General features: G+C 56.7%; 1 protein-coding gene across 3 annotated transcripts in view; it reads right to left on the reverse strand.

The window, feature by feature from the left end:
* The window catches only part of VPS8 (VPS8 subunit of CORVET complex), a 125,045-nt gene that overhangs the window by 61,285 nt on the left and 48,187 nt on the right, over window positions 1–15,573 (reverse strand). For all 3 annotated transcript variants that reach the window (XM_031968080.1, XM_031968082.1, XM_031968081.1), the window contains 8 exons: window positions 11,455–11,501; window positions 7,409–7,631; window positions 6,153–6,242; window positions 5,361–5,412; window positions 4,650–4,692; window positions 3,959–4,031; window positions 3,718–3,837; window positions 249–320 (listed from right to left, as the gene is read on the reverse strand). In XM_031968080.1, coding sequence (XP_031823940.1) covers window positions 249–320; window positions 3,718–3,837; window positions 3,959–4,031; window positions 4,650–4,692; window positions 5,361–5,412; window positions 6,153–6,242; window positions 7,409–7,631; window positions 11,455–11,501 — 720 coding nt within the window. The remainder of the gene's footprint in view (window positions 1–248; window positions 321–3,717; window positions 3,838–3,958; window positions 4,032–4,649; window positions 4,693–5,360; window positions 5,413–6,152; window positions 6,243–7,408; window positions 7,632–11,454; window positions 11,502–15,573) is intronic.

Raw genomic sequence — 15,573 nt, forward strand, 5'->3', positions numbered from 1 at the left:
CCCAAATCCAGCCAGATTTAGACGGAGATGATCAACTCCTTTCCTTCCTAATCAACTGTCACACGTCATCGGAGCCTTGGTTAACGGGAGGATGGCATCACCCTTGACAACCACAAAGCGCCTGGATCGTCGGGGATAACAGAAGCACCTCATCAGGTCCCTCCGGAGCAAACCTGAGTGAGGGGATGACCACCAGGCCCGGCTCTGGCCAGCTCCGATTTCCGACCCTCGACCCCAACCCTACTTGCCTTCAGCAAGATGTCCACGATCCGCTGCTGGTATTCCAGAGCCTGCTTGTCATTTTTAAAATCTTCAAAAGTCTACAAAGGAGAAAGAATGCTTTCCATTACAAATCACTAATTACACATTTCCGAGGCAGTCCCACGTTATTCCCCGGCATAACTATAAATAAATGGCAAATAAGTTCACAGACAAGATAATTATCCCTATATGCGGCTTCTCTTTGTAAACAGGCTTAATGAGCATCCACTGATATGGTGGGGGGAAGTCTGGAGCATGTAATTTTTGCATGAAATTTTGGGACTTTTCCTAGTAAATAAAGCTATAAAAAGAGAGTGGAGAAAAGTGTTAAACAAAAGGAAGCAGAAGTAAGAAACCCATTTTCACGGGGATGGGAAAGCTGTGTCAATGGCGATATCGCCATCCCCTCCCTCTTGAACTTCCAGTGTACGTAACCCCCTTTCAACATCGCTTCCATCTGTTCTGTGGGAATCACAGTGGAGAAAGCCCCAGACTTGGGAGGACCGGCCTCAGACGCTTCCAAGGCAAATCACTTGTCTGCCTCAGTTTCCTCATCTGTCAAATGAGCTGGAGAAGGAAATGGCAAAGCCTCTGCCTGTGCCTCTGCCAAGAAAGCTCCAAATGGGGTCTTGGAGAGGGGAACATGATAGAACAACATTCTCCACGTTATCTTGGATGTCCAGTTCTTTGCATAACATCTTCCCAATTAGAACGGGAGCCCTTTGAGGGCAGAGTCTGGTTTTTGTCTTTTTCTGGATCTCTAGATTTTAGCTCACTGCCTGATTCATAGCAAGTGCTTAATATTTAATAAGTACATATGACTTTCTCTTTTTTTTTTTTTAAAGAACATAGCTAATGCAGAAATCTGTTTTGCATGATTTTATATATCTACTTAATATATGATATGAAATATCATGTATTGATATGAAATCATATATTAAAAAGACATTTTTCAATGTGAGAATTCAACTAAAAATACATCCGGACCACCTTCCTCTCCTCTGTCCCTCAGAACATCAGTTCCCTGAGGTGGGGACCTTTTTATCCTCAGAGTATTTCACAAGGTAGGGGATTAATAAAAGTTTGTGAAAATGAACTGAACTAGATGAGTACAATTTGGAAGGAAGGATCTGAGGAGGGAAGGAAGGGCCACATGCGCAGCCGGCATGCAGGAGCCCAAGCTAAGGGTGATGACGGCCATTAAATATAGCACATTAATTGTCAGGAAGAATGCCTTCTGTCATTTCCATGACAACCAAGAAAAGGTGACATTGGAGACATTCCCTAAAGTTGCCATGGTGAAACTGTCCAAGTTTTAAAAATCTTCCCTCTGTCAAGAACATGACTCCCTTCTCAACCCCTGCCAAATCCTTTATTCTTGTACGCGCCCCTCAAGAAGATTCCATGAGTGTTCAGACATCACCTGTACCTGGCTCATAGTACTGATGGATGAGGAGGTGGGGTCACGCAGGTAGGTGGGGTGAGGAGGTGAGCCAGGTAGGTAATAGGTGAGAAGGGGCCATACAGGTGGGCAGGGCAAGAAGGTGGGCCAGGCCAGGGGAGTTCTAGCAAGGCCCAGTCTACTTGGCCGGGTGTCCCAGGAAGAAGGGTCAAACCCTCCTTCTCACGCCAAGTAGCGGAGGTGCTGTATCCACCGCCCAAGGGTCTCCCCAATTAGGCACCTTGGAGGGGGTGAACGTAATCATCTGTGAGGGCAGACTCGGCGCCTGAAGATGGCTAAGCTTTAGCTCTGAGATAAAGGACCCGTGCAGGTAAAAAGGCAGCTGAAGGCCTCGCTCTTGGTGAGAAATGGAATTACTCCAAAAGGCAGGAGGACTGATGGAGGAAACGGCCATCTAAGAGTGTTACCAAGGGAGCCAGGAGGATTTCCCTATTTATCAGGTCTTCAGAGGAGAAAGAGATGTTCCAAAATGTTCCGCTTGGGAGCAGGGGGATGGACTGGATGGTGCTGCCCTTCTTGCCCCTCCGCAGGTGCAAACAGGTAGAGCCCTTCTCGCTGCCCATCCCCATCCCCAGGTACAAGCCCCCAAAGCTCTAATGGGATCCGTGGAGGAAGGGGCTTCCCAGCATGGGAAGGTGGCTTCCTCTGCCCATTCTTCCCATTGGCAGCGGGCATTCATGGCTTTGAAACGGCTCCTGAAAGCTGATTTCTATAAACATCATTAAGTGGTAATGTCTCACAGTGGGAATATTGTGGTACAAATAATGACATATTTTGGTGCTGGTGAACAACTGTCACCAAAATGACGGAGCATCATGAGAACATAATCTGCCGGCAACGTTTCCTCTAATTATAAAACGGTTCTCGCCAGAGGGAGGAACAGCTTGCGCTGGCGGTGAAGGCGTGAGCACGGGGGCAGGCCTCGGCCTGCGGGGGGTGCCCGGGTGGGCTGGGGCGCGCGGCCATTCCCGAAGCTGCAGGAGGTTCCGCAGGAGGGGGACGCCTCGAGTACAGCTCGCAGTGCGCTCTGTCTGCCCTTCATTATTATAATAATCATTATTAATGATGGTGAGAAAATATTAACTGGCTTTGATATAAGTTTAAAGTTCACAAAGCGTCAGACCCACGTTATGTCATTTTATACTCAGGATCACTCTGGGAGGGAGAGATTGTGATTGTCTCCATTTTACAGCTGAGGAGACTGAGGCTGACAGACGTGAAGTGATTGAAGGGCTCAGGGTCACCAACTAGGAAGGGCGGGAGGCTGGATTTGAACTCAGGCCTTTGTGACTCTAGGCCGGATGGTCTCCCCTGAGGCCGCTGGCAGCCTTAGAACAAACTCCCTTCTAGAGGCGTGTTCCCAGGCCTGAGCACCTGGGATGGAGAGGGGCCGGAGGAGGCTCCCGGACCCCAGGATTCTCTCATCTCCAGCAGAGCTACGGGCTCCCAGAGAGGGGCCTCCTCCCATCAGTGAGGCCGGGCCCCTGCACCTTTGGCCAAGGGCACCTTTGTGGGAGGGACCTGCTGTGCGCCTTCCTCCCCTGGCCTCAGGCTGCCCCCCAGGCTCTCTGTCCCTTCCCTAGGGAGAGCGGTATGGGCGGTGTGGACAGCGAGGGGGATGTGGATGGGCAAATGTGGGTCTCCCCTGCCCCCTGGCCCAGCTGGCTCAGCCTCTCTCATCATGAAGCCCACGGCCTGGCTTCCGGCCTCCTGGCAGTGCTGGGCCCGGCGGGAGGCCGTGGCCTGGGCAGTCCCGGGCCAGCGGCTGTGGAGGCCGACCCGGCTGAGCTCCTGCCCATATGAGGCTCACGGCCCAGAGGGCGCCAGACACCCAATGATAGCAAACGTCGATGCGGAGACTTTAGACGGGCAGAGGGTTTGCTTATAAGGCCTCGGGTTCAGATCCAGCCCCATTCACTGGCCCCCCATCTGCCTCAGCTTCCCCAACCACAGCGCCTCAGGCCTGGCTCCCTGGCAGCCCCAGCGCCACTTACCAGAGCCAGGACGTTCAGGAACTCCCTGGTGTCGAAGTGAAGCAGGGTGCAGATGTAGGGGTAGATCTCCTCCTCCGAGGAGGCTTCCGCAGAATGCAGGCGGATCAGAAACTCGAAGACCTGAGGGCGGAGAGGGGGTGCCCATGACAGCTCCTGCTGGCCCCCGGACCCCATGAGGGCATCAGCCATGAGCCCACGGGATTCCCGGATCTCCGGCCATTGCGGGGGGAGCGGTACCTACCTGGTTTTTAACCAAGGGCACCAGGTCTTCAGGGATATCCCCCAGGGGGTAAGCCCGGCCCGCCAAGCAGCAGCTGTAGAGGAAGACAAAGTCTGGGGGAGACCCCTCAGAGCCGCTGCCCCAGCCCAGCCCTGGAGGCCGCTTCGGGCCTGGCCCGGGTCCGGCCATCCCTGTCACAGACCTCGGTCACTCTCCAGGGCCTTCTTTGGGCCGTTCTTGGACTGAGCCAGATGTCGAGCTTGTCGCTTTTTGCTTTGGAAGGTGAAGAGAAGGGGGCTTGCCCTGAAATCCCACAGACACCAGGTGGCTCCAGGACCCAACAGGGCCCGGTTCTGAGCTTGCCTGGGTGAGTCCGGCTCTGGGAGGGCTAGTCTTGCCAGGAAGGCAGGACCATGACATGTGTCCCAGGCTTGCCGGGTGATGGGAGCCTCTTGGCGGCCCTGGCTGGGGAGTAAGCCCTTGGAAGGGCCAGCTGTCAATCTTGTCCTATAAGGAGGGTGCTGGGGCTGGATGGTGGCTGGGAGGGAGGGGCAGCCGGGCTGGCTGAGAGCGCCTTGGGGCGACCCCCAGCCTCCCTCAGAAATCCCCCATAAAACACATTCTAGAGATGCGTTCTGGCAACGTCCTCCCCTTCTGGGAAGTCAGGGACCCATGGAGACAGCACCAGCCCTCCCCCCACCCCACCATTTACCTGATGTACACAAGAAGCTTGTTGCCCATGATAACCTGCTCATCTGCAACAGAAAGAAAACCCTGGGAGCGGCTGCCCTCCTGCCAGGTGGGCAGCCAGCCTGGGGCAGGGGAAGGGTCCTGGGCAGGGTGTCTGAGCCCGGCTTACTGCTTGGCACTTCCCGGGCTGTTGGCCCTGAAGGGGGCATCATTGCCTTGGAGTGATGGTTTCTGGGAAAAGGACCCCCCGCCCCGGGTCTCTGCATGTCGGTGGAGGGCTGGGTGACCACATGGGCCGTGGGGTGAATGGAGGCTCTTGGTTCAGGTGGGGACTGGCTGGGGACCGAGAGGGACGAGTGGCTCTGACCCCTGATTTCCCTGCTCACGAGCTGGGGCAGTGGTAGCATTTCTGACTTGGCTTTCTCATAGGTGCCCCCCACAGCCCTCTTTATCTCCCGGGACATCCTGGTCCTTAGGGAGCTCCCCCGTTCCTATGTGTGCTGACTGTGGGCCAAAGGCATGTCCCCAGAAGCTGCTGCTGCACCCCAGGCCCTCGGCCACCCCTATGGTGCCCTCCCCAGCTCCCACCATCCCGCCCCCCAGCTCCCTTCCTCCTCCTCCTGGGGTTCTAGGCATCTCAGGAGGGTCAGCCTTCAGCCTCTCTTTGGGCTGCCATTTTCCTCAGGCGCAGGTGAGGAGGTTGCCCCCCGAGCCCGCACTGCGCGCTGCTCACCTGTCAGGGACTTCCCTGCGCTCAGAGGAGGAGCAATGACCTTGAAAAGTTTCTGCATTTAAAAGGAACAGAAAAATGGTCTCAGAAAGTGAAGGCAGACCCCGTCCCAGCCTCCAAGGCAACAGCCGGGCCCGCCACGTGTCCCAGACCTGGCTCCCAAGGGCCCTTTGGGGCCCCTGACAAGGAAAGGCTAAGGCTGGGGTTCCACCTCCGGGAGGGCCTGGATGCGGCAGCCCCAAGGCCGGGACATCAGGGTCAAGCCCAGGCTGCAGCCCCAGTGCGCCGGGAGCCACCCAGCAGGCACCCAACGCCTTTCTACACAATGGAGACCACATATGTGGGGATCATGTATGTGGGGTCATGTGTGGGGCCATGTATGTGGGGGTCACATACTTGGGGATCACATATGTGGGGGGTCACGTATATGGGAGATCCCACAGAGCCGCTGCCCCAGCCCAGCCCTGGAGGCTGCTTTGGGCCTGGCCCGTGCCTGGTCCTCCCCGCCACAGACCAAAGTCACCCTCTAGGGCAGAACTGCGGCTGCCTCGGCCCTGGCTCCTGCCCAGGGCCGACCATCGCCTGCTCTGCCGGGCGGCTGCCCCCCAACCAGGGCCGCACCCAAAGCTCCAAGTGGGACCGGACCACTTTTGGCTGTTTTCCCAGGTGGGAAGGAGGCACCCGGAGAGGCCGAGGGCTCCCACATCCCACCCGCGTGTCTGGGGGTCCTGGGGGGCTCCCTAGGGGGGAAGCGAGGAGAAAGGCCCGGGCGCAGCCGGCAGCGCCCCCACTCACCTCCATGGGGCTGATGAACTCGTTCATGCCGCTGTTGTAGACGTAGATCATGGCGTCGTAGAGATGGTTCTCCCAGCACATGAGAACCACCTGGAGGAGGGAGAGGGGCTCTGAGAGGGCACTGAAGGTGGCGCTGTCCCGTGGGGGGCACTCTGGAGGGCAGCCTGCGCCAGGGGGCACCCGCGCCAAGGGCAGGCAAGACAAGAAGGCAGAAAGGGCCCCCCCCCCCCGGAGCCGCGCTGCACTGAGGGGGGGGACAAAGGCCTGGGTAAAGGGGCCGATGTCTGGCCCCCGCAGAGAGGCAGCCCCTGGAGCAGGCTGCGGCGCAGCGGGACGATGGGGGGCGAGGCTAGAGGAGGGGAAGGGGTGGCCCCGGGCTGGAGCCCAGACTCAGCAGGGGCCGGAGTCTGGCCTAAGGCAGAGCTTTAAGCAGCTTGCCCCCTCATCTGGGTAGCTAGAGGCTGCTGGGAGACACCACGGGGCACAAAACCTGGCCTGGAGTCAGGGAGACCTGAGTTCAAGTCCAGTTCAGACCCTCTGTTTCCCCCTTTGTAAAATGGGGATCATAATAGCAGCTCCCTCTTGGGAGGGGAGGATGGCACATCTCGCTCTCCAAATGTCCACTATCGTCAGCAGGTGACCATATGTGACAATGCCGGGAGGCCTAGGCCAGCCCCTCAAGCCCCAGACCCCACAGCCCACTCCCTAACCAACCGCACAGTAGAGGCCTGTCACCCAGTAGGGCCTGTCACACAGTAGGAGCCTGTCACCCAGTAGGGAGTCTGTCACACAGTAGGGCCTGCCACACAGTTGGGGTCTTATCACACAATAAGGAGCTGTCACACAGTAGGGCCTATCACACAATAGGGAGCTGTCACATAGTAGTGAGCTGTCACATAGTAGAGGCCTGTCACACAGTAGGGAGCTGTCACACAAGAGGGGCCTGTCACACAGTTGGGGTCTTGTCACACAATAGGGAGCTGTCACACAGCAGGGGCCTGTCACACAATAGGGAGCTATCACACAATAGGGCGCTGTCACACAGTAGGGGCCTGTCACATAGTAGGGGCCTGTCACACAGTTGGGGTCTTGTCTCACAATAGGGAGCTGTCACACAGTAGGGGCCTGTCACACAGTAGGGGTCTATCACACAATAGGGCACTGTCACACAGTAGAGGTCTATCACACAGTAGGGGCCTGTCACACAGTAGGGAGCCTGCCTTCCAGACAGCTGGACTGTGTCAATCACCCCTCACCTGCTGGATGTCCAGGCTGGTGATGTCCATGTGCACGATCAGTGCCTCCACATTCTCCATCAGCTTTTTATCTTGGAAGTGAATGAGCAGATCCTTCATCACCTGGGCGGTGATCCCCACCAGCTGGTCACTCAGAATGTACGGCTCCAGGCACTCCAGGAAGACTCCTTTGGCCACCGAATTCTCACTGAACTTGTCGTACATTTGGCTAAACAGGAGATCCCTGTGGCCAAAGGGGAAATACACTTGTGCTCAGCAGGGGTGCTCAGCACTGTCGGTGGACAGTGGCTCCAGGCCCCCCTACTCTCCGGGCCTGGCACCATCCTCGTCTCTACCTCCAATGCCCTTGCCACCCACTGGACCAGTGGAACCCCAAGCTTGCCCCCTCTGTGCCCCACCAGAGGGAGCTTGTGATTTCTGGGTGAGCAACTTCTAGGTGATCATGGATCCTCTCTGACAGTGTAGGCTGGGATCTGCTCATCAGGTGAACACCCTGGGGAGCTGCAGGGGTCCCCCAGTCACAAAGGGTCTGAGACAGGCCTTGAGCCCAGGCTTTCCTGACTCCAAGGCTGGCGTCCAGGGGACCCTACCCCCTCCTCCTCCTTAATCTCTGCTGGAGACCTCTCCACAGCTTGGGCGCCTATGTTGGGCTGGGCATCCTGTGTTGTTCCTCTGAATGTACTGAATAAAAGGCTCGCCATCCCCAGGAGAAACATCCACATGCTCTTCCTAAGGTGCCCTGACAGAACTTTGGAATCCCCTTGTCTTTCGCTTCCCGCTCAGTGGCGAGCTCTCCCGGCCGGTTGAGTTTTTGATCACAACGTTCTCGGCCCATCGGCGAGGCGCTCGAGGGGGACGAGGGAAGGGGATTCTGGGCTGCTTCGCTCTGGGGCTGGAAAGCCTGTGGCGACAACAATGAGCCGCGAAAGCTAATGATGCCCTTCAGCAGCGAGCACAAAGCCCTGCGGAGGGGAGAGAAGGGAGGCGAGAGAGCCGAAAAACAGGCCACGAGGTGGCTCAGAAAGCACCTTTGTGCGAAACAAAGGCCCACGGTGGTGGGGAGATAAAGAGAGTCCTGAAAGGACAAAGGGAAAAGGAGCCCAAGTCATTCTGAGGCCCCCTTTCCCATCATTCCGAGTGTGTTGGAAAACAGCATCCAATTTAATGCTCGTGGGCTAACCCTCCCCCCTCCTCAGACCCCAATCCCCAAGCCTGGGCCGTGGCCACTGGGCTGAGCTGATTCTAGGGCAGCAGCAGACCCGACATGCCCTCCTGCCCTCTGATGGGCGTCCCTGCAAGCAGGCCCCAACCCAGTGGAATCTGGCAGGGATTGCTTTCCAGGGGACTCTGCCCCCTCCTCCTCCTTAATCTCTGCTGGAGACATCTCCACAGCTTGGGAGCTCACACAAGCAGGGATTGAGAGGGAAATGGCCAAGTGGATATGATTTTCACACAAAGCCAGCTGGGAGTCATCCTGTGGGCAGAGCCCGGGAACTGAGCCTGGAGAAGCCGCCAAGCTCAGATAGGACACAGTCCTGCCCTCGGGGGTCTGCAGTCCGGAAAGGGGCTAAGGTACGAGGGAAGGGAACCACCAGAGTCTAGAAGCGGGCCACAGAGGAAGCCCTGCGCCACGGCAGGCCCAGGAAGAGCCAGCACTTGAAGCTGACTTCAGAGAACAAAGAGGTAAAATCAAACTCACTGAAGGGGTCACCTCCAACCCAAAGACCAGCAAAGGTGGCCAAAGACAGGAAGGGTCAATGCCGAGAGATGGGGAGGGGGTCCCTGGAGCTGCGAATCAGGAGGAAAAAGGTGGAATTACGCAGATCAGGTCAGTAAAGGGTCTAGAACCTTTGGCTCAGAGTCCATGTAGGGGCCAATGCCCCAAGGACCAAAATAGAGCAGCTTTGGGGGATGACAAAGAGTTAGAAACAGAGCAGGTGCCCAGTGATGGGAAAATGAGGCAACAATGACGGCCACTGAGCCAGTAATCTGTACACCAAGAAGCCTGGAAAGATCTGAGTGGTCTGATGCGGACCGGAGCAAAGGAAAGAGGGTACACGGTGACCCCAACAACCTAAATCATATAGAACAAGCCAGACCCCCAGAGCTACTGAGAAGCCCCCCTTCCTCTACTGCTGTATCCCCAGAGCTGCTGAAAAGCTCCCCCCTCCACTGTTGCTGAGAAGCCCCCTTTCCCCACTGCTGTCCCCCAGAGCTGCTGAGAAGCTGTACCCCTAAAACTGCTGAGAAATGGCCCTCTTCTGTCAGCCTCCTCCCCGTCATCCTTGCCAGGAGCAGGGGGTGAACAAGAGCAGAACATTGTACACTGTTTCCTGTTTCAGAATATTGATTGCTTCTTTTTCTTTCTCCTTTTCTTATTAAAAATATTCCTTGTTCTATCCCATAGAATCTATAGGATTATTTTATGGGAATGGGGTGGAGGAGGGAGACATAGGAGATGTAAGTGACGTTAGACGAAAGATCCCCGTAAAATTTCTTTTTAAAACAAGGGAGGATTCACTAGGCCCCGAAGGGCAGGGAGGGTGTTCCAGGCACCAGGAGCAGGGTGAACAAAGGGGTTCAGAAGACAGGGCTGGGGGGCCCCGACCACCACCAGGGGAGCTTGACCAAGCTTTGAAGCCTGGGAGTGTGACCAGCCAGGGATGCCCAAGTGTCTGGGGGACGGCTGTGGCCCCTTTATCCCAAGAAGCGCTTCTGCTGCTCTCATCCTCTGGGGTTCTCTTGGCAAAGGTTCTGCAGTGGCGGGCCATTCCCTTCTCCAGCTCATTTGACAGGGGAGGAAACTGAGGCCATCAGTGCATGTAACTGGCCCAGGATTAACTGGCTAGGAAGCACCTGAGGCCGGCTTCCAGGCCTGGCGCTCCGTGGCTCCCCCAGAGCACTATCAGGCTCCAGAGAACCCCTCGCCCTCCTGTTCCTCACACCAGCTTCCACATCTAAGCTGATTTCACACAAGCCCTGGTGCTTGTGTGCAGCTGAGGATGCAAAGGTAAATAATGGGGAAAAGGAAGCAATCATCAGCCTGGAGAATGAAGGAGACAGAGCCATCTCCCCTTCATTAAGAGGCCGACTTGGAGCCCCGCGCCCCCACCTCAGGGAGCAGGAAGGCCCCACGGTGAGCCAAGAAGAGCAGCTCTGGGTGGGGGTCATGGTGGGGCCTGAGTCCAGATGCCTCTGGGTCAGACTCACAAATCTTAGGGGCCTCGGCAATGCTTCCCCCCGGCTTCTGGCAGAAGTTCCTGGGGGGCAGGGGCTACTCTGTACAGCGCTGAGCTTTGGAAAACCCTGCAGAACTGTGTTTACTCAGGTTGACAGTGGCTCAGGTGAGTGTCTGAGATGATCTTAGTGTAATTCTGTGGCCCTGAGCCCGGGCTCCGTATTTTAAAAAGGTAAATCATTAAAATCTCCGCAGAAAAACCCGAGGCATTTTCTCTTCCAAGCTACCCCTAAGGCTTCTTAACATAGAGATCTCTGCACTGTCTTCTAAAAAAGAAAGAAAAGAAAGGGAAGGAAGGAAGGGAAGGAAGGAAGGGAAGGAAGGAAGGGAAGGAAGGAAGGGAAGGAAGGAAGGGAAGGAAGGAAGGGAAGGAAGGAAGGGAAGGAAGGAAGGGAAGGAAGGAAGGGAAGGAAGGAAGGGGGAGGCAGGATACACAAAGAGAGAGATACAGAGAGAGACAGACAGACACGGAGACAGAGAGAGAGACAATGAGAGACAAAGACAGAGGCGAAAAGAGAACCAGACTGAACAGAATATTTGGGCCTGGGCCAATTCATGAAAATAAAGACCACGTCTTTAAAACAGAATGTCTCATTACCCTGTCCTGGGGCTGCTTCATGTAAAGAATTGAATTCAAAAGTTTCAACAGACGGGCATCTGGGAAGACTTGCTTTTTGTGTCCACATGAAGACAAAGGTTTTCCTTGCCCACCAGGGGCTCCTGAGTGAAAGGCAGAGCAGGTACACACACACACACACACACACACACACACACACACACACTCACATGAGCCCCGGCTCTGACTCACCTGCGCTGCAGCCGAAGGCAGTAATCAACAACCACGGGCACCGTGTCCTGTGGAGGGACAGAGAGAGCGCGTTAGATGGCCCGGTGCCGCCAGACCGGGATGTCCCAGGGAGTCGCCCCAGGCCCACAGCTGGTGGGTCTCCCCGTGCCAACGCCACCCAAATGGGGGTGCCCTGCTGTGGATGCGTTGTCAGGCACCCTGTGAGGAGGCCCTCACCCTCTGCTATGTTACAAAGGATGCAGAAGGAGAGGGGCCATTCTGGGAATGCCAGGGAACCATCTAGCCTCACCTGGAGGCGCTGAAAGGCAGCCGGGGACAGGATCCTGGTCTGTGACCCTGGCCCGAGACTCAGTAGGGGCCCACACTGGCGAGTCAATTCCCTTTTCTGGGACTCAGTTTCCCCAATTGTCAAGTGAGGGGGCAGGACTCCCTGCCCACCAAAGGCCCTCCTAATGCCATATCTAGGATTCTGTCTGTCCTGATGGCCACCAAGGGGGAAGAGAGAACCTGGACATGTGCCAGCGCATGGAGGGATAGTGTGCACACACACAAAGCACTGCTGTGCATGTGTATACAAGCATGTGCATACAGGGATGTTGTGTACACACACACACACACACACACACACACACACACAAAGGACTGCTGAGCTCCCCTGGCCGGGGGTCACTATGACCGGCTCTTCTCAGGGTGAGGAGGGAATGCCTTGATTCTCAGTATGTGCTGGTGATGATCCCAGGATCTTGAGGCTGATCTGCCCAGATTTCCTCACTCTTGATCTGCCCCAATCCCTTGCTCTTAATCTGCCCTGATCTCTCACTCATGATCTCCCCCGATCTCTTGTTCCAGATCTCCCCCAATCTCCTCTGTGGGTCACTTAGGAGGAGGGTGAATTAGCTGAGTTGGGGAGGCCTGGTTCCATTCCAAGGCGCAGAGTTCTGGGGACTTGGACCCCCAAGAGCAGGGCTCGGCGTAGGCGGGAGGTGACTGGGGCAAAGTGAGTGGCGGCTGCCTTGAGAGAAGGGGAAGGAGATGTAGGAGATGCCCCAGAGGTGCTGGCAACAGCGCCTGGTAACGGATGGGGAGGGAAGGGCGTCCGGGATAAGGAAGGCTCTGCATCCAGGGGCTGGCCATGTGGCAAAGAGACTTCTACTGTGGAGGGAACCGAGGCACGAAGCCGTTCTGGGCAGGCAAGAGGCAGCTATGGAGGGTCCCTCCTAGAGATGGGGATGGGATGCAGGGGGAGGGCATAGGGAGAGCAGTTGGGCCCGGCGTTCCATCCACACACGGACAGGGATGAGTCGGCTGGGCCCACGCTGACCTCAGGCCGCTGTCTCTCAACCACCAGTACATACTGCAACATTCAGAGCAACGCACCGGGAGGGCAAAGAACTGGAAACAAATGGATGCCCATCAACAGGGGGACAAACTGCGATCCATGAACACGATGGACTGTTGGCGGGCTGTGAGAGACAGCGTGCGCTGGATGGGGCAGGGAAGACGTGCACACGCGGTGCAGAGTGAAGTCCGCAGCCCCAACAGGAAGGCCGGCTGCAGGAGAAGTCGAATCCCCCATCACAAAGACCCAAGGGATGGCTCAGAAGAAATGGGGGGACGCCCCCTCCCTGCGCAGGGGAAGGGGCCGCCACTCTTATACACGCTCACATTGGAAACCTTTTTGCCGGAACAATCACTTGTGCAAAAATCTGGGCTTTTGTGTGTGTGTGTGTCTTTTAAAAAATACTATTTGTTCTATGGGACGGCTCACTGAGGGGGAAGGGAAGATGGAAAGGCGATGATGGAACAGAAGACATTGGTAAAAACTACCCAGGAACCCCACCCCCTCCTCCAGGATCCAGAAGGCCCCATGTGTCCAGACCCATTCCTCACCCCACCCCCTGCATCCTTATCCTCGCGGAGTTCTTGGGTCCCCCCAACAAAATTACAAAGCGTTAGAACAAAGGGAAGCCCAAGTGAGCTCCTGGGGCTGGGGGCTGCTGACTTCCTGTCTCTGCATCCTCAGCACCGAAACGCGCCTGGGTCAATAAATGCTTGGCGAGTCTCTTCAACATGCCTCAAAAGCAAAACTTCACATAATTAGAAACACACTAAGCAACCCGGGTGTAACTATGGAGACTTTCCTCAGTTACCTAGAGCTTGGAGGAAGAGAAACGGCTCAGAGAGAATCTGGGGTGTCTCAAGGCTTACACAGAAAAAGAAAAGCCGGTCTTTGTATCTGAGGGGAGCAGAAAGTCGGGCAGAGGACGTGGGTCTCAGAGCCCAGAACCCCCGGGCCAAGCCAGAGGGGCCACCAAAGAGAGAAGCTGGGCTGGCAGGTCTGGAAGGAGCCGCTCGGCAGATGTAGGGATGGCCCAGGTTTCTGGGCATCACTCCTTTCACATTTATCCAGGGTGGACAAGGTGGGTGGAAGCTGCGGGTCAAACCTGCCTTCTGCCATTCCTCAGTCAGTGCTGTTACCTTCTGGAAAGCTTTGGGGGCCCAGAAACCACTTTTAGCACATCCTCAGGGAGATCCCAGGAGAGTGTGAGGGAGGGCAGGCCCCGCCTCCTTCGGCACTCGCCAGCTCTCTGGATGGCCCTCTGGACCCTCGTCTGAAGGCATGGAGCCTTCAAAGAACATTTCTCCCAGGAAGGTGTCAAGTGGGAAGCAACTGTAAAGCAACTCCCAAAGACCCCGGTATATTTTATGTACTTAATTTGTGACTGTTTACCCCACCGGCTCCAACAGGCTCTGGTTTCAGCGGCATTCTCAGCAGCGTGCCCGGCTTGCCCCCATGTGCCATCCTCTCCCCTTCTACCTTGGGCCCCTCCGTGCTGCCTGAACACACGCCCAGGTCTCCTTGGTCCTGCCACCACTGCAGAGAATGACCAGCTTCTTTCCTCCCTTGGATTTCTCCTCTGAGCCCCCAGAAAGTAGCACTTGCCCTCATAGCCTTCACTTCTGGACGCGGCGCTCTCCTCTCTGGGGCTCCCAACAACTGGCTAAACACCAAGCCCCAGAGCCTTCCCATGACCTGAGTGACCCATCGAGTCTTTCTATTTCCTCCTTTTTTTCTTCCTCTTCCTCCTCCTCTGTCCAGTCCCCAACACTGCCCTGAGGCTTTGTCTCAGGCCCTCTTTTCTCTCTGTACCTGGCGTCTGTTTCCTTCTGTCTTTGGGGATCCTTCTCTTCCTTCGAACTCTCGGCACCTTCTCCAGGAAGCCCACCCTGAGCCCCCAAGTGTCCTCGGCCTGGAGGCCGCAGCCTTTACCTGCCTTTGCTCTTACACACTAGCCTGGTCCTCACAGAGCCCCCTATCCCCAAAGAACATGAGCCTCCCGGCAGCAGGGGCTGTCCCCCAGCCAGCAGGCCGCCCGCAGACCTCAGGAGCCCGGCACCCACTTGTACACGTGCCCTATGGGCACGGGGCTTTTACAAAGCCTCTTTCTTCTACCATCTGCAAGCACCCGACAATGCAGGAGAATGGTTCTAGAACAGGGTGAGCTGGGCTTAAAGGGAGAACACGGAGGGACCGGAAAACAAGGGGTTTCAGAAGGGAGCGGAAGTGTCCCGGGCCCTGAGAGAGAACAAGGCTGCAGCCAGAGCAGTGGGAGCCCCCCCCAGGCCCCCCAGCTTCTTTTCTCCAGTTTGGAAGCTCAGCATCGTTTGTGACTGTGGCCCTGCCGAGAGCATCCCTCGCAACCCAGAGGAAGGAGAGTCATCATCCCAACAAGGGCCGACACCCCGGGCTGGTTAGAGACGGGGCTGGGTCAGACGGGGGCTCGGTCTGGTCTTGGCGGGCTCTGACCCTTCCTGCCTCTCCCTCCATTCCCCCAGAACAGCGCCTGCCTCCCCCCTTCTCCCTCGCCGGGGCTCCCAGAATGTCACCACCATCTCTGCCTCCCTTGAGAGTCAGAGGCCCAGACGGGAGCGGGGGGCGGCCTGGCCGGGGCAGCTGGGACGGGCAGTGAGCTTCCCGGGTGCTCTCCAGACCCCGGCTCCTCGTGGGCAGTTGGCCCTGCCCGGCTCCCAAGCTCTTTTAGGGCTATTGGAGAGGCGACGACCCCGGGCTGACCGAGTGGGACGGGGCCCGGTGCCCCAGGAAAGGGCTTCTCAGTT

The sequence above is a fragment of the Sarcophilus harrisii genome, chromosome 4, assembly GCF_902635505.1.
Source record: "Sarcophilus harrisii chromosome 4, mSarHar1.11, whole genome shotgun sequence".
NCBI classification, from domain to species: domain Eukaryota; kingdom Metazoa; phylum Chordata; class Mammalia; order Dasyuromorphia; family Dasyuridae; genus Sarcophilus; species Sarcophilus harrisii.